General features: G+C 43.6%; 1 protein-coding gene across 1 annotated transcript in view; it reads right to left on the bottom strand.

Moving 5' to 3' along the window:
• GPA33 (glycoprotein A33) overlaps positions 1–24142 on the bottom strand; it is a 107833-nt gene that overhangs the window by 40582 nt on the left and 43109 nt on the right. The window contains exon 2 of the mRNA XM_069202742.1: positions 16467–16618. Coding sequence (XP_069058843.1) covers positions 16467–16618 — 152 coding nt within the window. The remainder of the gene's footprint in view (positions 1–16466; positions 16619–24142) is intronic.

Genomic DNA, 24142 nt, shown 5'->3' on the forward strand with positions numbered 1-24142 from the left:
AACTGTTTTTGCTGGTATTACGACTGTGCACTTTACCACTGCTAACCAGTGCTAAAGTGCATATGCTCTCTCCCTTAAACATGGTAACATTGGTTTATCCCCAATTGGCATATTTGATTTACTTATAAGTCCCTAGTAAAGTGTACTACCTGTGCCCAGGGCCTGAAATTAAATGCTACTAGTGGGCCTGCAGCACCGATTATGCCACCCACATAAGTAGCCCCTTAACCATGCCTCAGGCCTGCCATTGAAAGACCTCTGTGTGCAGTTTCACTGCCACTTTGACTTGGCATTTAAAAGTACATGTCAACCCTTAAACTCCCCTTTTTCTACATACACGTCACCCCTAAGGTAGGCCCTAGGTAGCCCATAGGGAAGGGTGCTATATTGGTAAAAAGAGAACACGTACATATGTATTTTGTGTCCTGGTAGTGGAAAACTCCTAAATTCGTTTTCCACTACTGTGAGGCCTGTTCCTTTCATAGACTAGCATTAGGACTGCCCTCATATACTTTGAGTGGTAGATTCTGATCTGAAAGGGGTAACCAGGTCAAATTTAGTATGGCCAGAATGATAATGGAAAATCCTGCTTATTGGCGAGGTTGGATTTTATACTACTATTTAAGAAATGCCACTTTTAGAAAGTGAGCATTTCTCTGCACTTAAAACCAACTGTGCCTTACAGACGGTCTCCCATCAATGTCCGGTCTGTGCTGGTTGACAGGTCCCTTGTGCATTTCAGCCAGACAACCAGAAACACAGGACACTCAGTCACACCTGCATTTATCTGCATATTGAATGGGACTTCCTGGGCTGGAAGGGTGGAGGGCCTGACACTTCAAAGGCCAGGGCCTGCCCTCACACAATGGACTGTTAAACCCCCTACTGGGACCCTGGCAGACAAGACTGAATTGAAAGGGGAACGTGTGCACTTCAAAACCACTCTTTGAAGTCTCCCCCACTTCAAAGGCATTTTTGGGTATATAAACTGGGTCGCTGCCTCCACCTAACCAACACTTCTGGACCTGCACCAGCACCTGCATACTGTCAAGAGGAACTGTCTGGCTGCCCAAAGGACTCATCTGGACTGCTTTGCTGAGAAGGACTCTGCCTTCCCCAAAAGTGTTCCCCAAGGGCTTGGCTTGAGCTTGCCTCCTGTTTTCTGAAGTCTCAGGGCCAAAAAAAGACTTAATCTCTTTAGAAAACTCCTTGTGCGTCGAAAATTGACACACTGCCTGCCAAAATTAACGAGAAGCCTGCCTTGCGACTGAGAAATCACCAAACAGCCGACCGATACAATGCAGCCCGACTTCCCAACTGGAAATTCAACGCAACGCCTGCCTTGCAACAGAAAATTTGACGCATTGCCTACCGGATCGACGCAGCGCCTGTGCCTTCTTCCAGCGTGTCAACAATTTTCGCTGCATCGTCCCTGGGCATCAAAATATCCTCCCACCCCAGAGAGGAACCAAGACTGCGTGCCAAAAAACGATGCAAGCCCCTTGCTGCGCAGAAAGAAACAACGCATCGCCTGTGTCATATCGGACAATTCGATGCAACACCCTATTTTTCCAAGCATCTCCTTCTATGGTCTCAGTGCGTCGTTATTTTTTTGACGCATAACAGGTACTGTGTGTAACGAAGAGACAGCTGTTTATTTCTAAGGATTAAGACTCTTTTAAACCTTTTAAAAGTGATATTTCAACTTCTGCTTATTGGATCTTGGTCGTTGTTACCTTATTTTATTCAGATAAATATTATCTATTTTTCTAAACCTGTGTGGTGTATTTTTGTAGTGTTTTCACTGTGTTACTGTATGATTTATTGCACAAATACTTTACACATTGCCTTCCAAGTTAAGGCTGACTGCTCAGTGCCAAGCTACCAGAGGGTGGGCACAGGATAGTTTGGATTGAGCGTGATTTACCTGGACTAGGATTGTAGGCCCTACTTGGACAAGGGCATATACCTCTGCCAACTAGAGACCCCATTTCTAACAGTGGTGGTTTCGATGGAGCAGTTGGTGGAACGGCATTACTTTGCCATGATAATGGTGCTGGCCTGATTAAAGATGTTGTGGGGGCATGGGTCTGAGGGTGCTCCAGAGTTGGTGATATTCATGAGCTTGAGGGTGTCTTCCGGGTGAGGAGGGTCCAGTGCCCCACAGTTGGTTGGTGATAGGCGTCCATGGTGGTGCTGGTAGGCAGGAGGCGCTCCTTTGCTTGCGAATCCTTCATAGATGTCCTGATTTTTCCAGTTGAAGAAGGTGGCGAGGCTGTCACCGAGGTCTTGGGAGAGTGGGATGTCTGTGGTGTCCGTGTCGTGTTTTGTGAATTCCTTGTCTATGGTGAAAAGTTCCTTGCTGTTGTGCGCGTTGGTGTTGAGTCTCTCCTGAATGGCTGACTTCCTAGTCAATCTGATGAGCCGGTGGTGTGATGTGGTCTTTGAAGGCTTTGTGGTGTGTTGTGCTCTTTCTGCTTCTCCACTTTCTCTTGAGTCATATGCATGCGCTCTTGGATTCTTTCAGGTTGGGGGAGAACCAGCTGGGTCTCTTGTGGTGATGATTGCTGGAGGGTTTCCTTAGGGGGGCTAGGGTGTTGGTGCAGTTGGTGATCCATTGGTGGTGGTGGTTGTGGGCCGAGATGTTAGCATCCACGGTGTCTGGTGGTAGGGAGTGGAGGAATGTGGTGGTGAGCTGGACTTCAGTGACCTTGGTCCAGTATCTGCACGGGACGTAGTGGGCTTGACGCTGTTCGACCGTCTTGGTGAAGGAGAAGTGGGCACAAAGGTGGTCAGTCCAGTGGAGTTCGGAGGTGTGTGAAAAGGAGATGTGGTTTCCGGCAGAGAAGACAGGGTCGAGGGTGTATCCTGAGTGCATGGAGAGGTTGACCAGTTGCTAGAGTCGGAGTGTGGTGTGGTTCTACATGAGGGTAGAGGTGTTCAGGACGCTGTGGTTGTAGAGGTAAAAGTTAAGTCCAAGGAGTATGTAGTCCATTGAGGCGAGGGCATAGGGCGGTGGGGGCGGTGGGAGGGAGGAAGGGGGGTGGAATGAAGGAGTGGGGGGGGTGGAGTGATGAAGTCAGCCAGTGCTTCGCTTATGGGTGAGTGGCGTCTGGGTCTCTCTAGATGAGTGTTCCGTAGCGGGTGGTGTTAGGATTAGTCTGGATCTGAAAGTGAAGGTGTTCAGCGACGGGGGTCTGGATATGGAAGCTGGTCGTGACGCAGAGTGGTTTTTTTTGTGGCCGATGGCAACACCTCCTCCAGGTCGGTTGGAGTGGCAATGTCTGGAGCTGAGAAGGTGGGGATCCAGGTCTCCGTGACAAATGCAACGTCAGGGTGATGGAGTCTAGGAGGACCCAAACATCTATTGCATGCTTGAGGGAGCTAGTGTTGAGTAGACAGAAGGCTTGTGACTAGCAAAAATGTGTCTAGCAGGCACAAACTTGCAAAGTTTCATTATTTAAAGCTAACATTTTGTTATTTTGGCAAGTTGTCTTTTCTCAGTTTCTTCTCATGTTTTCTTTTGTTTTTGCTCGTGGGTGCTTCTGTCAAAAGATAACAATTAACTTGCTCGAAATATGAGAGACCTATTGCAATGCAAATGTTTGTTTTGTTTATTGAAGTAAGAGGGGTAAGAGGGGTAAGAGAGGGAGTTCTCGACACTGAAGCCCTACCTATTTCATGGCCCCGCCCATCCTCACACGAGTTTGCAGGTCTGTCGTTATACTATTAGCCCCTCCCCGCCCAGCACCAATTCCCCCACCCTTGGCATGCTTGCAGGTACGACCCTAGCTGGGGATGACAGCTGCAGCAGCGCGCCAGGGGCCCGGCCGCCATCGGAACATAATTTATTCTGAAAACTGTGACCAGGAAATTTCGATTTGCTCCGTGGTTCGGTTCAGGTGTTTATCCAGAGTTTGCAGCAAGGGCCTGAAGACTACAGTTACAGCCGGTGCATTCCACTGCAAGAACATTATTTACTTTCCCTTACTGAGACTGGCAATCATAACAGAGCCTGCGGTGCCAAGGGACCCGTGCCAAGCCACGCTCTGCGTGCAATGGATGTTCACGCGTTATTTGAGGCTCCAGGGAGTTAGTACGGACATGAAACTTCAGATATTCGTCTTTATAAGCGTGCATTTATAGCGCCCGTTCCAGGAGCTGTGCCCCTGGCAGACAAGGCCGTTGACCATTTTAAAGCGGTTGAATTAACGATCTTTGGTAGCCATTTCTTCCAGAGTGGTTCTTTTGTCACGTGATTCTGTGGACAGGCTCCTGGTTTCTGAAATGCCAACAGATCAATTATACTAGGAGGGTAGCGGCTTCTGCCCAGGGACCAGTGACTGCATCACAAGGCCACAGGTGAGGGAGCTCGGACAGTAGCTTATACCTGCAGGGCTTTCAAGAAGGTACGGTTTAATTTTAGTAATGAGTGCCTGGTGGATGTCTTATGCTCCTGCCTCCTTAATGCCCACTCAGTGCTACCTGGTACTATCGCTCTGACCACCTGTTCCGTCCGAGGTTCTACCCACGAGATGGAAGGTTGCTTCATGGGCATGGACCAGGCGTCTACTCTCAGCAGACATGTTATGCTTGGGCATGACAGTGGCATAACACGAAATGATGGGCATCCCTGAAGAATGTGACCAGCTCCCCCCTTGGCCATGAACATAGTGTGTGGTGATGAGATCGCAGGTTCAGTGTACGATGCTCTCCATGGTGAGCGATGTGCTGCACAAGGAGTGAGGGTGAAGACATCAGTCCAACACCTACACTGGGCACAAATGTATTCAGCCGAGCACAACATTTAAAGCCCTTAGCTGGTTCAAACCAGGCAAGGATGATTTTGCTGGTTGCCTTCCATTAAGGTCTGCCATGGTCGCTCCAATGCAGAAGGTTCCTTGGGGGCCTCCAGGTGGATCGCCCTGCAGTGGTCTATACTTATCGGATTAATAGTAGCCGTGCTGTTGCAGCAATTGAGCTTGGTGGTTGAGATGGAGAGTTCAACCCGACACCCAGGTAACGTTTTGGTCTTGCTACATACAGCTTTAGCAGCGTGGTGAGACCTATTGTCACCTCACTACAAAGCTCTTGTGACTGGTGAAGTCCCATTACTCTTCTCCCCCCCGGCAACCTCCCTGCCAGCCTTATCAGCACTGTTTCCAAGGGCCTAGCAAGTCTCCAACTTGTGTTGGTATTTATCTAGTGGTTATGTACAGTGTGGCCACCTTCTCCTGCTGCTCCACTTCTCACTATTTCAAAGCGCCCATCGGGACCCCCATGCTGCATGAAGGCACTGCCCTCTCCCTCCCCTCCGCTCCCTCTCCTGGGTCAGCATTGCACTCTGCTGAACAGAGCAGGAGCACGCCCTGCTCGGCAGATCAATAGAACCAGGGAGCACTGAGTGGGCATCAAGATGGCAGGAGCAGAAGACATCTACTTGGCACTCATTCCTAAAATGCTCTCCCACAAAGTCTGTTTCCTTTTCGTCTGCCTCTGCCAGCAAGCCCGGTCTTCTCTCCTGAGCAGGGCCCATGAACCAGCCTGTGGTGCCCAGTGCCCCGCCATTAATGCTGTTCAGCTTCTAGCCCCCACACCTTGGCAAGCCACTAGCCTAACTCCCCAGCCATGACCGGATGTGGTAACAGCAGTGCTCTCTGGGACACCGCCAGCCACCAGGGGTTCATCCACCCAGACGTGGGCACCAGGAGCTGTGGTACCGACCTCTGCTGCTGCAGGGCACCAAGGGGGAGTAGCAAACCCTCAATTTTCTTGCCAGTTACTTCCTTTTACCAGACGACTTTGCAATAGTTTGTACAAAGCCCACAGGACCACTGACCAAAGCTAGTCTTATGAGCGGTGTGCGAGTATATTTTGGGAGCCACTAGTCGATCGAGCCTGCCTCTTATCACATTTGACAAGATTATTAGTAGATGGCCCAGGCGTATCACCAGGTATCCATCTTAAAACTAGACTTTTTCATCAACCTACTGCGAGACTCTAAGGATTTCCATACTATCCGCTTTATTGTTTACTAAAATACCTTAATGTTATATTTGTGCATATACAGCAATACCTGAATGTGTACATAGACAGTAATACAGTTGACGCCCATTAGCAAATACACACGTGCATGGGATGGTGAAACGTGGAAGTTTGCCAGCTGCAAACTATACGTCATTTCCTACGAATGTTTCATCAATTGGATTTATTAAACGGCTTTCGTTGCAGAATAAATAGAACTATTCAATACTGCCTCTGCCCCCTGTAAGTGTGCGTGTCCTTCCTTTGTTTCTGGGATTGGAAGACTAGGGTTCGTTGTCCTAGTGAGACGCTATCCCTTCAACTTCCACCCCTGTTCTTTGCATAGGTGTTGTGTGGCTTTTCTTTTTTGGGTCTCTGATGACACAAGAAGCATGAAATGAAATGTATAAAGCGCTCTGAACCAGAGGGCATCAAAGTGCTGCTGCTTAATGGGAAACAGCTGGCCGAGACCAAGAACAACACTCACAGAAGAGAGAAGAGACACGGTTTTGAGATGCTTGTTTGGGTTCCAGGGCTGCGATGTGCACAGGTAAGGTGATCCTCAATTGACCTGCCGCCACCGAAAAGGAGCGGCCACCCGATCTGTTTTTGTGGAATCTAGGAACAATCACGTGCCTGTGGGAAGATGATCTGAGCAATCTTTTAGGCATGTACCACTGGAAAGATGTTCTGAAGAAGTCAAGTCCTTGTTGGTCGAGAGCCAGAACGACCATGCAAAAGGCTTTATATACTGCCACCTACATACTGGCAGCCAGTGTAGGGAGCGAATGCCACCCCTCACCGAGAGAGCAAGGCAGGCGGCTGCATTCTGAATAAACCACAACCTATTCAGCGAGGACTTATCGATGGTCAGATATAAAGCATTGCTACGAGAGATGTTTTCAAGTCTATGACCACTGCCATTCGAAGTTCAGGAGGGAATGAAGAGAAAATTTGTCTTTAAAGTCCTGACGATAAAGAAACAAGAGCTGGTGGTCTGACTAATCTTGGAGTCAAAGTTAAGCAAGTTATTAAAAAAACACCCAATTTTTGTTGCCCATTCAACCAAAGGTGATGAAGGACCACATGCTTCCGTCCACCACAGCTCTGGCCACACAGAGTGCTGCGCCCCGAGGACCAGGATATCCATTTTTTCAGCATTCAATTTTAAACAGTTATTCTTCATCCAAACACTGATTCAGTTCATACACTGTAGAACTTATTTGCTACCAGCGGCAGATTGTCTGAAATGAAAACAATAACTTGAGTGTCTTTCGCATAGGATAACACTTGCACATGCATTTAAAAAAAAAATTTGGACAGGATATTGTTTCCGCCGCACACCCAACATGGATCCTGAACAGAGAACAGTCATCTAAATACACTGCTTGTTCACCACACTCTTTCTGGTGTACTTGACCTAATATACTAGCACAGTGGTTCCCAACCTTTTGGTTTCTGTGGACCCCCACTTTAACATTAATGGAACCCAGGGACCCCCACGGAACCATCATGGGAATCCGGGGACCCCCGCCTGAATCATTACTGGAAGCTGGGGACCTAATTTGTCAATATTTTTTAATTTTCTAGGCTCTCGCGGACCCCCTGAGAAGGCTTTGCAGACCCCCAGGGGTCCCCGGACCACAGGTTGGGAACCACTGTACTAGCATATTTAACTGTTCTACTTATTTAAAAAGCATATAATAATGTTACACCACAATTTAAAGATATTTTACCACTGATTGCATAAGTGGCATATGCACTATTTAATTTAGAGACATTTTTTATTTAAAATGTGATTGTATTGTTCATTATAGCATATGCACTCATTGTATCAAACTTCCAAAGGTAGTATCATGACTATACAAATTGCACAAAGGTGGTATCATGACTATACAAATTGCACAAAGGTAGTATCATGACTATACTAACTGTAGAACATAATGAACACATACTCACAACTATATACTCAAATCACACACCATAGCCAGTTTGTTTGTAGCACACACCCAACATGGCTGCCAAATTTCTTCACATAGCATGGCAATCTTGTTAGTCCCATCAGACTTTGAGGACTGGTTATGCTTACTATTTATTCTATTGTTTTTCCACATCCAACATGTCTGCCTTTTGCGTCACCAGACATCAAGCACAGTATCACGCTTTTCACTGAATGTTTAAAACAGACGCAAGACTTAACTTGAGACGTGTACTGATTACGAGTGATGCTTGCAGCAGATCGCAACGTGGACAACATCATAGGGTCGCATGGGAATGACGATTCTGGGTTATAAGCTCAAAATGCAGATTTTATCACTGGCCGTACAATCACTTTCTACTTTTCAGACCATTGGACCATTGACCTACAGCCAGGGTTCATCCTTTCTTGTCAACACTGCTGTAAGTTTAACTAATATCCGTTTACTACTCTACTCTCGCATTAAGGCCATTCTCCAAGATAAAACCCTTCACATCAAAAGATAATCTTGACCACAAGATAGACTACTCTTCAGTCTCACTGACCATCTATTGGATACATTTTATCCAGCCATAAACTATATGTACCTGAAAATATGCTTCTCTGATCATTTGCCGGTAGACATCAATACGGTAAAGGTGACACTAGACCTTCCATTCATCCCTGATTTTCCAGATACTATGAACACTTACAGCAGGTAGTTTCAGCAATCCATATTATTCAATATTTGCCCCTGTGACTTGTATAAGGGATAAAGAACCCCCTGCCATATGTTCAAAGGGTATTGCAAGTCACAGAGGAGTTCCATAACCATACAGAGGAACAAGGCCAAAGGGTGAGTTCCTCTATAGGATTATGAAACTCCATGCAATATCCTTATCGTGTATGCCAGGGAATACTTTATCTGATATAATATATCATCACACCATCACCTTTCCCACAAACCACTTAAAACCTTGGAGCGTACTCTTTCAGATGAAAGAGCGCAAGTTTGCATGAACAATAAAAAATTATACACATCAAAAGCCTGTTATTTGTTGCAAACAGATATTAGAAAGAGTTCAACAGGTCAGTTAAAAAAAAAAGTCATCTAGCTACGAATGTGCAAAACTTTCAGAAAGATTTTAGCTTTTCTATAGCTATCTAAGTAGTGGAAACAAATAAACACATTATAACTGCTTGTCTTTCTAAGCTATTAAAATAGAACAGAAGAAAGAAAAGAAATGTTCAGTTTTGTTGCTTTAAACAGCTGCTTTAATTGTGCTCCGTGACCTGACCTGCCTTTCACCTCGGCTGCGGGCTCTGGCAGCAGACATTGCGATGTCACGACTCCACTGTAATAACTTATAATAGTTTAATTCTGACGTCTTTTCTTTATAATCGGTCAATGGATGGTATCACAAGTCGCAGACTATAAAGAAATTAGAGACTGGGATTTATGCAGGGACTCCAGAATCCCATGTATTATATATTTCTAATTACCTGGCCACTTATTCGGACATTAAACTGCCCTCCTCTTTTACCCATGGTTACATTTTCTCCACAAATATGAAAGTGGACTCACAGCTTCCCCCTCACTTTTTAAGAACACAGAGCAACAAGTAACACTATCTATACAATTATCTGTCTGCTTCATTGTATCACTCTATGATTATTATTGAAACTCTTTAACAAGCTCTTCCCATGCTTACAGGTCCTTTGCCTCAAACTCTATACTAGACGTAACATACTATACCCATGAGTTGTATACATCATACTTCTTCCCTTTGACTGGATAGAGCTGTGCGGCATGGATTAGCATTACCAAATACAACAAACAACACATGGTGGACTGGTATAAATTGACTCTTATAAATCAGGTTAATGCACTGAGATGGAGATTATACTAAAAAAGCCTGTTGTAGGACCCCCAGCGATTTAGGGTGAAACACGTGTTGGCTTGTCTTGTAACATAGCAAAAGCAACAAGAACTGGATGTGTACAAACAATGAATAGAAACTCTTTGTAAAACACGATCCTTGGAACTTTATTATAAAAATCAATCTTGTACCTACTTAATAGTGTGAATGTAAGTGTTTGCACTCTGGCAGATGTCCATTACTTTAAGAATATTGATGTAAAATATAAGGATTTAACTAACTTGCTCTCTGTTTAACATCTAGGTACTAAATAAGAACATAAGTGTGATTATATAACCAGTTAAGCCAAAGAGAAAGATCATACAGTCAATCAGTGACTAAGTAGTTGGTAAATTAAACACGTCTTGCAATGTAAATGAATTTATTCACAGATTCTGTATCTTTGCATGCTGTATAAACCAAATTAACAAGTTAACGCTTGTTGGTCACCAATTATTATATTTATTTTGATTTTCTCTTCCATGCTCTAGTCACACCACAATGCGCCCACCTGTAGAACTTACTGGGTGTGTAGCCTGGTTAGTAAGATTGGGGGAGTGGGTGAAGTTTCACATTTTCCAACAATCACACTGCCATAGAATGCCAAAATACACTACAGGCCAAGCGAGGCACGTGAGGGGCTAAAGGGGCAGTGCAAAGGGAGGCGAATGCGATTTCTAGGGGTACTTAGAGATAGAAAACACAATATTTTGTAAAATAATTGACATTTTTTAATACTTCCAAAGCGGAGATGGAGTGCCTGCTTTTTTGTCTTTGTTTATGTAAAAATAATTTGTGAAATTCGACAAACACCTCATCATGCCCGACTGAAAGCCCCTGTACCCAACTATTTTCTACAAAAAAACATTTAAAGGGGGTATAACACCGTAAACACCCCCCAAAGCTATGCCACTGAATCATATATATATATATATATATATATATATGTGTGTCACACCACCCCAGATATCAGCGCCTTACCACATGATACTTTATATGACAGAACCTCAGGCACCGAGAATGCTCTCACAAACATTAGAAGGTTTAGCAAAACCAGGAGGTCTTGCCAAGGCAAGTGTATGTTTTTATTTATTTTGCAGGCAAATGCAGTAAAAATGGAATGATCAAAAGCAACAAAAAAAAAACAACAACAAAAAAAAAACACAAAAAACAAATGCCACTGTCTAAACGTGTAAGTAGTATGATTTCAAAAGAAAAGAAGTAAAACAAAAATGCCACCAGCCCTGGGACTGAAGGGCGCTACTTTTTAGGACGAGCACGCAAGCGCTCTGGGCTGTTGTGATCTATTTGTGGGCTTTTAACCACGTTCATGGGCTTGCCTTTTAAAAATCCGTTATCATCATTGGTAAATGTTTCAAATTTGTCCCTAATTTGTTACCACCCTGGCCATTGACCCCATTACCCAGATAATTGCATGACTGGTGATACGTTTGAGAGCGGGCAAACCTCGTTTTCCTTTTGTGTCTCTCCATTGCGTTCATGCTCATGGCGGCAGTGGTGCTTTGAATCGACTCACCTATGTCAACTGTTTCACTTTTCACTTTGCACTTTGAATTTATGTGGCAAGAAAAGTCCAGTTAGGAATTTACAACTCTAGTAGCTCTAAGTTGAGCATATGCTAGACCCATTGCATTGCCAATGCTTGTTGAGGTTGATGTTTACGTGCGAGTAGAGGAAATACCGCCACCCAAGGTGCAATACAGCGCAGTACAGCCAATGGCTCATGTGGGTTGACCCACCGGCCCATGCTTTATGCTGATGTGAGCGGAAGCAAAATGTAAACGACACTTAAACAGACCAATAGGTGAAGAAGGCTGTTCCACAGGCCCCTTTATGTATGTATATGCCTTACTTTTTAATTACTGATTATTCTGACTGCAGAAGGCTGGCACGACTGATAGGCGGACTTCAGCTAGACATAGAAATCAAGCAAATTGGGGTGGGACGCAGGAGCTGAGCATCAGATCTCAGCTTCCTGGTTCTCTGAATCATAACAGAAATGGAGGCTGCTGCGTCACAGCAGTAAGTTGTCCATCATTCAGTTTCAATGATATATAAATCTGTGAGAATGAGCAGGGTTAGAGAATGTCACAGCGCCTCCATGGTTGTGGGAGCTCTAACAGCACCTTTAAACCATCAGCCCGGGCACTTCTCCCAGGGTTGTTGCATCTGAAGGATGCGATACCTTAAGTAGCAGACCACTGACACCAATCAGCTGTCTCAGCAGGGAGGCCAAGGAATGAGTGGGCACGGAGGCTCACTCCTCCCCTCGCCACAGGTCAGTACAGTGCATCCCGGTGTGCTCAGAGGATCTCTCACCATAAGTGACCGAATTTTATTAACACCCGTCACATGTCAGCGCTTATGGTCCATCTCTTGCTGCCGTGTGAACAACAACATATTTTCCATCTCTCATCACATCACATTACATTACTGGGACAGATAAGCATTAGACATCAGCAGCTCTGGTTATCACACTGCTGAGAAACGGCGCTGGATTAAACATTAAAAAGACAGTTTTGACTGCACTTTTATAGACCGAATAAGGGGTGGTCTCTAGTAATTTATTCGCAGGGTTCCTGGGTACGCCCCCATAACCCCCTCAGTCCGCGAGTACTTCATTCCTCCAGCAGGTTGGCAAGGACAGGTGTGTGTTTGTTTGCGGAATCTTATTTCTTTTAGTAGAAAGTGGCACCTTTCAGGACATGCGCAGAAGCGCATCGAGGCCGCCTCCTGCTCTAGTCTGACACTTGTATCGCTTGTATCAAGGATGCTGCATAACATCAGGGAGGCTTGCAGCGGAAGCAGACGTGCTCTTAATGTTTTAGTTATGTGAGCTCATTACCTGTATGTAAATTCAAATGAAATCTCATCATCTTTGCCTAGTCTTGCTCAGACTTTAGTGTCTGCAAGTACTATTTTATTTTGTTAATATCAGATAAAATCGGCGATCCGATACTATACAAATACAGGTGTTTCACCTTAAGCTGGAAGGGCTTTGTGCTAGGACTCCCAGGACAGAGGTCGTGCCGGTTTGCTGCGACAACCAACCTCGGTCGGGGATGCTCTGGGACTTGTGCAGAGAAGTGTTCCTCGGCCTTGCACTGCTCATCATTCCCAGGTATGACCCAGATCAGGTCAGGAGGAAGGGTCTCCATTGCAACTTTCTAAACTTAACTCTGTAATTTCTGATGGAAATTTATTGTATTATGTAGATTTGTAGAGGGCACCCAAAAGGGCATCCTGGCACTGAGCAGTTCTGAGTCTAGCCAAACTTAAGGCCTACTGGGACTACTTAAAAAGCCAATTATTCAACTTCTTGTGGAATTCAAGAAGTGAGAAGAAGCTCTTATCTGCAGGTGTTTTGGTCAGATGAGCTCTCCACCCCCAAAAGGGAGGTGTCAGCCTAAATTGTTGGTTAGGGCAATGCAGTCTGAATTGGTTTACCCAAGAGGAAATTGATCGAGAGGGTCCCATCCTGTGGGGAGTTATGCCAAGACAAGGGATATTCAAATTGGTTGCAAGGCTGCAAAGGCCTGAACCTATTGCAGTCTCAAATATTACTATGAGGATCTTGTAGGTACTGAGGCCTGGGGCACAAGCAAGACTGGTACCACGAGGCCCTGAAATCTCAACAGTGACCAAGGATTCTGATAAAAGCCCAGTGAGAAGTGAATAATGATCCAGGATATATGCAGCAGTCTTTCCATGAATAGAAAGCCAGCACTCTAACAGGATCCAAGACTGCACCAACTAATTGAATGTACTGTGCATGTATACAGAACAACTTGTACAATAGTTGATTCCCCATTATCCAACTCGACAGAAGTTACACCAGAGTATTTACCAGTATAGATATATATAGCAAATGACATCACTGGTTTCCTGCCAAACCCATCTTTAAAAGAATGTCAGGCAAGTGCATTTTCCAGCATCCATCTGTACAGGGTGTGACATTACATCCTGCCTGCTCCCTACTACAATGAACAGGTTGAGGAGTCCTCCGATCGAGGGCATCATCAGCAAAGGATGGACAAGGGCATTGCCTGTTTGCACAATGAAAGGCCTTAGACCAAACAATCTGTTGCACTGAAACCTACAAGATATAATCATATGCCTCATCCAACAACTCACACAGCCCATTCCCATAATCACACTGCTAGCTAAACAACACAGAGTATCCTCACAACACCTAGACCCAAAATCACCACAGAAACATGGTTCATCCGCTCATCCTTGCAGATGCAAGATATCTTTCTTCCCACAAGCTACAGTATCCATCAGGTGGACCACACTCCTAGTAGGGAGGCGGCCTTGTTGTCATCCACAAGACCTCCTGGTACTGCACACTATGCAAGCAAGTGACACTCAACTCCATGGAGTTTCTAGCATGCCACTGCCCACTCTTTCAACATCTCTTGGTACATGCAGCCTGCTACAGCAAGAGCTTGCATTTGACCTGCGGGTTGGTAGTAATGGCCTAATGGAAAGGGCTGACTGTACCTATTAAAGAGTATGCAGTGCTATTGCATGTTTAAAATATTGAGACCTATTAACTTTGTCTGTGCTTGTTCAGTATGAATAACCATCATGCTCATTACTCAAACATGGTGATTGCCCTTCATATGAAAAATAAATACCTCAAACCCATTTTGCCCCATCACCTTCCTTTATTATTTTCTTTTGTTCTCCCCTCCCCCATTTTTTTTCATTACCAGTGTCCGGTACCCTCACAACCACTCTCCATTCTACCAGGAACATCCCACCAATTCACTCATCCTCCGTCCCTTTACTCTTCCCCTCCTTCATGCTTCATTTTTTGCTTGTAAGTCACAATGAGGCCAGTAATAATCAATCATAATCTTTACCTCTCTTTATTGACATTGAGCCCCTCCTTCAAATTCTATTATGTTCTCAGGCCAATTCCTCCTTATTTGCTTTCATATTTTCCATAAATCTTTTTTCCTAAAATTTAGCTTCTCTGCTATATAATCTTTTCCACTGTTTCTCCAACTCTTTCTCTACTTCCACTTACATCCATCCTGTTTCTATTCGTGTTTTGTATCTGGGACATTATAGAAATAAAAAACAGACTTCCCTTTAATTTTAGAACATGTGTAAAAACCCTATTTCAATTTAACAAAAATAATTTGCATACACTTTCAAATTATTGTGGATTGAGGATTATTGAGGGTTTCTTTTGACACAGTATGTGATACATTAAAAATAAAATAATGTATTAGCCAAAATATATTTCAATATTTGAATAATTAATCAATACAGAGGTCAATCATCATGGAAGAGTTATCGATTTGATTTTCCATCACAACATGGTACATCCAAAGTAAACATGCAAGATTAGAGGCAAAGGGTTGCATGTTTTGAGGAGTGTTTGGTTTGCAAAACAGTGTTGATCTACGGTCTAGTCAACTGGGCCTGGTAAAAACAAATTACTGAAAAGTTTGACTGATTCTCCACATTGTATTCCATGGTACAAAAGATAAATACCGGGGCCCAGTGTTTTTATTTGAAGCACAGTGAAGAAATTGCCGAGGATCAAGGTTGCCTATTCTCGAATCCACCGCCTTACAATCTGTTGTCTCTTAAGTGTGTTCTTGTAAGTTCTTTCTCATTCCTTCTTGCTTCCTTTGTCACTGTTTTTGCATCTTTTGCCTTCTCAATCGGTCTCCCTTTCTGGCCTTTGTCTTGGTTAAAATCTTATAGTAAAAATAAAATCCTAGCCGCCAAAGTGAGTGCTGATGCCAGCTGGCAAAAAAGCCCTTGCAATTAATACTCCTGTTGTAGCAACTTTCCCAGCCTGGTACCTGCTAATGACTAGGCCACACACGGTGCTGTAAATCACAAGTCTTTATTCCTCTGCATGTGCCTGTGAACTCCAACATTCAAAATCAAGATCATTACATTCTAGCGATTACATGACATTGATATGGAGTCCTCTGGGAGCTAGAAAGGTTCTGTTCTAAATCATGCAGGACTCTACACCCATTTTCAAAGTAAAAGTGTAGTGATGTGGTCTAGATACTGCTCCTTTCCAAGGAACTACTAATGAATTGCTGCTACTTTTCCACAGCAAAATGTAGGGAAGATCAAACTGTAGGGTTTAAATTTATAATCAATCCTAGGAGCAGAAGAAATGCTAAGAAAGCTCAAAGATCTTGTAGAAAGACCCCAACCTCTACAGAGTTTATAGATTTCTCTCATTTTAACCAGATCTGAAGAATAAATAGGTCCAGAATGATTTGAGCAGGAAAAGAAAGGAAAATAAGCTGACAAACTGTCATCAATCTAAGATGATGTCAGGAACATCATGCTAATCAGTGGCTGGGTGGTGGACGATAGCTGAAACCAATGGAACTGAAACATTTACTATTAAACTGTGAGGAAGGAGATTGTGCAGGAGTAGGAATGTCAGGATCTCAATCAGCATGTACGCAAAGCTCCAGAACCACGTGCAACCACCAGAAGTTGCAAGGCGGTGGCAAGTGTCACACTGCGTCAACAAAGTGACTTTATATTCTAGTTACCTGATCAACGGTGGTCTTCCAGGACACAATACCTCCAACCTTCGTGGCCACGGTTGTTTGCATTTGGCACTGTAGAGTTGTATTCTTTCCTCGTGCTACTTGGATGACTTTCTGAGGAGTTTGAACTTTAATAGCAAAGGCTGTGTCCAGCACTGCAAAGGAGCAAGAAACGTAAATTAGACCAATATTAAAGGCAATATATTCACCGACCAGAATTCAGAGCTTCAGATCTAACACCACCCATTTTACATGGATGTAAAAGTCGATAAAATGCATGGCATGTCTAGAAACAAGGAAAACAACACAAACTGGCTGATAGCATTGTTACGAAAAAATCCAAAAGCAAGACTTGAGGTATCGTGTTACACAACAGATTAAAAACTGTAAATTCAACATGCCTGGAATACAAAAACAATGTAATTATGGTAAATATTTATTTTACTCTGATCCTTTCCAAGCCCCCTCCACCCACAGCAGGCTGTGGCTACTTACCACTGATGCCCGTGTTTTTTGGCTTTGCCTGTGCTTGTTGAATTGCACAATAAGCAGTGGCAAAGCAGTGTCTGCCCATCTTGGACTGTTCAGTATTTACACTTCTGAGATGGCCTTTATGTTGCCTGCAGGCTGACTTTGCCAGTGCTTCAAACGGAAATGTACAAGCCAAAAACACAAGCAAGCAAACAGGTATTGTGAAATGAGACTTATTGCATTTGCCAATGCTTGTTGTAGCAGCACTTCTACCATGCCCTACTGATTACCCCACCAACCCTTCAACCCTCTTCTGTTCTGTGTAGGTAGCAGACTTGTTTTGCATTTCTCCTATCAAACTATGGCACTTTTAATGGCCAAGGATACATTTTGTTCACACATGCGGACAGCAAAGAGCTATAGCCATAAGAATCTTTTTTTTTTTTAAAAGACACACACAAACGCACATATATATATATATATTTAATACATATATACACATATACTCACTGAAAGAAACAAAGGTTACATGCTTGTTAAACTTAGGAAACAGAAAACAAAAGAATCTTAGAAAACAATAGTGCATTTCCACATTCTCACACATACGTTGATCACACTCCACCCTTCTACCACACCTCTTACTTTTGCAGCACATTTTATTTCTTACATTCACTGCACCATTCTTAAATGGTCAGGTTTAAATGGTATATGGACGTTGGTTAGAGCGAGGGGAAGGGGGCAGAGGTGTTGGCACTGCCCGGGACCAACAAAAAAAACCAACACAAAAAACATAAGAAAAAAAAAAAAAGACACACATATATGTGTATATATCTATATACATACACATATATATATATATATATATACATATATATATATACACACACATATATATATATATATATACATACATATATATATATATATATATATATATATACATATATATATATACACACACATATATATATATATATACATACATACATACATATATATACACACACACACACTCACTGAAAGAAACAAAGGTTACAGGCTTGTTAAACTTAGGAAACAGAAATAAAAAGAATCTTCCAAATTCAGCACAAAAAAAAACAAAGGTTACAGGGACGTTATAGTCAGGTTCAGATTTTACACACATAAAACCATAGAAATTCATCAGTCATAGTTATACTTGTCTCGGGAAACTATAACTTGTGACCTAACGTAACTGTAACTTGCACCCCCACCATGCACAGATTTAGTCTCAATTTTATTGCAAAGGTTGCAGTGATATTAGAAATGATGTCATAGAAGATTTCAGGACTGATATATTATGTGGGGTAATTAGCAGTGCATGGTCCCAATATACAAAATCGCGACCGCAAACTTCCTTTCAGGCAGCCAATGATGACTTTCCTGGTGGTGCATGGATCTGTGTCCTTAGATATGCATAAATCTTTTTTTCTTTAATAACTACAAAACAACTTAACAGATGTACACCAAATTCCATAATTTGGCACTCTTTCTGGACCAAGACCTAGCTTTCTGCTAAATTTGGTGTAATTCCATCTAGCAGTTCAGGCTGTATGTGTGTCTAGATTGCCCATGGGATGGGGAAAACACATTTTGGGACCCCTTTTTCTCCACCAGTAAAGAAGACAATATTATATATATATATAGCTATATACTTGGCATCCGCACACTGCATTTTGCTAATGTAAACAACCTAAAAAACAATAGTGCATTTTCTCATTCTCACACATACGTTGATCACACTCCACCCTTCTACCACACCTCTTACTTTTGCAACACATTTTATTTCTTACATTCACTACACCATTCTTCAATGGTCAGGTTTAAATGGTATATGGAAGTGGGGTTGAGCGAGGGGAAGGGGGCAGAGGTGGTTGGCACTGCCCAGGAACAAACAACAACAAAAACAACACAAAAAACAAAAAATACCTATCACCATGGGAAACACTGGCATTCAGCGTGTGTCGGTGTTTGTCTCACTGTGAAATCTCCACAAATCGGTTTAAACAGTTAAACCCACAGTCGGGGTGGAAGCGATGTTTAGGCCATGGCCATGTCCGGCAGCTGGATGAATGAGTCAACCAGTAACTGTTATGCCCTCCTCTCTGACAACCAGTAAACTGACTGACTCTCTAAGGTAGTGGAGAATCTACCTGAGGTCATTATGCCCACAGGTGGGAAGGAAGCGATTATGTGCGGCAGCTCTGCAAATTGCCAGCATTTTTTTTTTTTATATATGGGATGATATCTTGCAATGGACGATCCATATCAGATGCCTCATTGTCCTCAACTTTCTACAGAATTAATTATAGAAGGCGAACTGATTATATCCTCCTTGATCTTAGAGCCTGGGAGTTTTTTATTGATATGGTAATTCTCTACAGATTTGAAAGTGACCACTTTGCTCGTCTTGGACTTGGGCCCGGGCAGTTAAGGAAGAAGTGCAGAGAAATGCTCTAGATCATGGGGACTCACAAACATTTTCCCAGGGGCCAAAAGGTTTTGTCTGAGATGTGAGCGAGGGCTGCATTAATAGCAGGGTGGCGGTTATGGGGACAGACCTGGCAAGGGGGAGTGATGCTGGTAAGGTGGGTGTTAGTAGGGGAAGGGAAGCACATACATCGAGTGGCTGAATTGCACAATGTAAAACCAGAAAACCTGGGATTAACCCCTGCTTCCCCAAATTGTGTGTTCCTAGGCAATTGTTTAATTTCATTTCACCTCCTTAATCTTCATTATCATATATAAAAGGATATTGAAATACAAGACTTCTGGATGTGGACTGTACAAAACCTTCTCCTCTGTAATTTAATTAACTAATGTTTTTCAGGTATTATTAGATCCCAGCCAAAAGTGTGCACTTAGCGGAGGTAGGGAGAGATATATGAATGTTTGTAAATTCATATACACAAAGAAAAACTGGGTAGTGGTGGTAAACAAAGTGCGCTTCCCAAATGTTGTATAAGTATGGATGTTGCGTATTTAGCAAAAGGCTGTGGTGCAATGCGGTTGAGTGAGCTCCAATACCCTAGAGCGTATAATGTTGTTCCAAAGAAACATCACAGAATATCGATTGCAGACACTGCAGCACTTAAAGAGTTCGTAGACAAATAAGTCCTTCAGTTAAGTTCAGTTATGATATATTCCTTTATTAGAAGACATCAGCATAAGCCCATCGAGAGATCATCGTTACTTAACCACAGCCATTGTATTCAATTGGATGAACATCGTTGCATAAGCAAGCCAACACGTATTTCGTCACAAGTGACTTTTTCAAGGCTCTAGGAGTAAGTACAGTCTGAGAAGTGCCAAATAAATGACAAAGGTAGGCGGAGTATGCCTCAGAAATATTTTAAGTAACTCGTTCACAGTAGTGTCAAAAAAGGATCAAAGTTATGAGACTATGATAAGTCTCATGCCTCGGAGATGCAAATCGAGGAAAATGCTGGCGTGGAGACGTTTGTAAATGCACGTTTGAAAACTATTGTTTTAAAAAAAAAAAAAAAAAAAATTCTCAGTGCACAGATATAATGTGATGTACTAAGCGAAACAGTTCTTCATGTTAATGAGTTTTGAAAAGACCTTATATTTTTACACGTTTCCTGCAAAATGTCTTTAAAAATAAAGTTGTTTCTTGAAGTTAGGCTGTGCAGGATAACCTCGTTACTCCCTTTCATGAACCTTAATTAGGCCTTAAGTAAAGAACTGCCTCTGTAGTTAACTTCTTTTTCAGTCTTCGTGCTGAATCCAGAAAACAGCAGCCCAGTGCTGCGCTTGACCTGGGGGCCACATGTAAAGGTCAGGAGGGCCGCATGCGCCCCTCGGGCTGTACTTTGAGTATCACTGCTCTAGATCATGTAGTGCCTGAAGCCGCTAATTCAAGGAGCGCTTTGGTCTGGAATCTTTGCTACTTCTGAAGATGCTGTTATAAAACTGTATGACATCTACTTGTCCTCACTAGCTACAGGTAGCAGATAAGCTAGATAACAGCAAGCTCTTCTTAGCTAGCCATAATGTGCTTTACTAAGCGGAAGGAGTTTTTTTTTTTTAAGGATTTTAAATCTGCCAGGAAAGGGGCTAAAACCAATTTGTGGTTCAACTCTGCTTGCAAGGAAGCTAAACATGCTTTATTTAAGCTATCAAAGGATGGGTTAGAAGTGTGATCCCGTTAGCTAGAGCACAATATAAAGCTACGCTTGGGTCGGCTCAAGTTAACTGGAACGATGAACTGTGGGCTGAACCTCTTATAAGCACCAACGAGTGAAGATACTATTCAATGTTGGCATATTGTTAAACATGGCTCTTCTCGTGTGGCAATATGCCCAGAAATTCACATCCAGGGTGTCACGTGGGACAACCATTTTAAATCTTTGTATGGAATTAATACCACCTTGACTTCTAACGTGTGTGTACTTGCAGGCACCACTCCCATCTCTCTGGCACAGTGCCGTCACTGCCACCATGATCAACACTTGCACTTAATTGATACGGAGAGGGCTACAGCCACGCAGAACAGGGAAGGTTGCCAACCTAGATAAGATCCCTGTGGACCTTTTTCGATCTAACCTGGATGTCTGGGTCCCTTTAAGAAAATGCAGTCTTGCACACCATTTTAGCAGGTGCACCTATTCCCCAGACCTGGAGGGGTGCGAAGATTGTTCCCATGCATAAACAAGCATTTGCAATGCAACGGGTCTCGCGTTAGGTCATGTTAGAGCTGACAGCGTTGTAAACTCCTAACCCGACTTTTCACCTATCGGCAAAAGTGCATTTAAGTACGTGACCTGAAAAAGTGCAATTAACTATGTAAAGCGCTCAACTTCTGCCAAGCGAAATCGCGCTAGTAAATAAGTGAAAAAGTAGTCCACGAGCCGGACAGAAAACAGCGAGCCTCGCATGTTTTCTGTACTTGGTCGATGCGCTCGAGGAGGGCTAGCCACCGTAAAAATCATGATGTTATGCATGCCTTCGACTAATGAAAGCAAGCAGATTTTATTAGGCAAGCCCACGAACCAATGAAAAACACTGACGTGACATCGACAGGGCTCCGAGCCCTTTTCTAAACACTAAAGCGTCTCGCTGCGATACGCATGCACGAGCGCATGCAACGCAGGCTGGACCCTAAAAAAGGACACAGGGACCTGCCGCAGAACTACTGCCCCATTAGTCTGATAGGCTCAATCATATCCTTGATAAACTTAATGAGTGGCTGTCCGACAGTAGAGTGATAACCCATTTATAAGCTGGCTTTCAGGAGAAGGTGCGCACGGTTGTCAAAACCTTCAGATTTTTGGTCACCAAGAGGAAGTTGGTGCATGTTAGCAGCAGCAACGTGTTTGTGGCCTTTGTATACCTTCGGTCCTCACATGGCCTGGCATCAAGAGAGAAACTGTGGGTGTACTGAGGGAGCAGGAGATGCCCCATGAAATTGTATTTATTCTAAAACGTATGGCTTGGTTAGTTGAGGCCCTAATGGGGAATTGTTGAGGTATAGCCCGTAGAAAGAGCGAATCACCAGGTTTGTGTCCTTGCCCCCACCCTGTGTTTGTGTAGACTTTTTACTTGATTGCCAGAATAACTCGCCCATTTTAGCTGGCACCAAGACCCCTGCCCCATTGTTCACTGGCGACCCCCTCTTGCTGTCAAATACTGCGAGCGTTATCCATTTTTCTGCAGCAATTTCCCCCTCTTCTGTGACCAACGTGGTCTCAAGTTGAACACAGCTAAGACCAAGTGTGGTCCTCAACCCTCACAAAAACTTCAGAGGGAGTTTAACGCTGCATGGAGTCCCGCTGGATAGAGAGAGGTTTGCGTGTTCAGTAAGAGGGCGTTGGGCACCGGCACGTTTTTATTTACAAATTAAGCATTCCCTCATGGTAGGTTTTGTTTTATGTACCTCACCTGCATACCTGCCCGCGTACTTGAATAAACGTCTTATGAGAGTGAACCTCCCGGCCTCCAGTGGTAGATTACATTCTGTAACATAGGAAACGTGTCTGGAAAAATGTTGTTGCTGGCTTGTAAGGGGTGTACAAAAAGCAACAAAGTGTATGCGTTACCTCAAGAAAATGTGTAAAGCTTCCCACGGGTGTTTCTGCCAGTGCGACTGAGTTCAACGGGTCCCCGGTTTTCTTGCGCTCACGGCCGTATGAACATTTCAAAAGTGTAGCGGGAGAAGATTTCGTTTCCCCCTCAAATGTTTGTGTGTTTGAGAACAGATTATTATCGGCTGTTGTGAAAGAAAAAAAAAACGCAAGAGGCGCTCCTTGTCGCGAGACGTGTTAGCGCAGGCTTCGGCGCCTTTGTTGTACCGTTTCAGTTTCTGATCACAGCACACGTGACGTGCCGAGAAGGGTTCAGGCCAGGGTTTCATACTGTTCCTCTGACATACATAGTCATACATGCTTTGATCCGCATTTACAGGTTACTATGTGCGGGTTAAACTCATTTTTGCAATTATAGAAAGATCGTATATAGATTTCAAACTTGCAGTGAGGGGCATTTTAAGGCTTTCGGCGGGCCTGGGCCAAAATTACTTGGGGGCCACTAATCGGAACAGCTTTGAATTTATGATCCAGTTTCAGCTCTTTCACGCCCCCTTTGGTCAGGTCACTGACAGTGCAGGTCACACTCATCCACATTCTAAAAGTGTTTATGTCAAGATTCCTGGAGAGTGAGGTGTGGTGTTAATACTAAAACACGTCAGCAGCGGCTCACTAACACTGATGCAAGTAATCTCTGTGACACCCTCCCCTTTCTCACTTGTGAGACGCTTTTTGGCTCTAAAATAAACATTATTTATGGGTGTGGCAGGAAACATTTGTCTGCAATAGACTCTTACACATAGCCCACATTAAAAATAAAGGAAAATGCTATTTGCAACAACTTGTTTCAGAATTATTCAAGGTCATCAGGGCAAGACTCCCTGCAGAACAGAGCTGGCTCTATCAGAGGGGCGCCTGAAAGGCTGGGGCCCGGGGGCGGAACCCATTTCGCCCGGGCTTTAAAACCTCTCTGCTTACGGTATTATTGGGTGAAGAGGGCTCATTATATAATGGTAATTTGTACATATATGTTTGGCGGATGCTGGGACACGTGTGTATAAAATCATGTCCGGCTGACCCGTCCCAATCCGCGGATTCATGAGCGGTTCCTTATTCACCCACACGTGCCACCCTTTGCTAATGCTG

The sequence above is a fragment of the Pleurodeles waltl genome, chromosome 8 (assembly GCF_031143425.1).
Source record: "Pleurodeles waltl isolate 20211129_DDA chromosome 8, aPleWal1.hap1.20221129, whole genome shotgun sequence".
NCBI classification, from domain to species: domain Eukaryota; kingdom Metazoa; phylum Chordata; class Amphibia; order Caudata; family Salamandridae; genus Pleurodeles; species Pleurodeles waltl.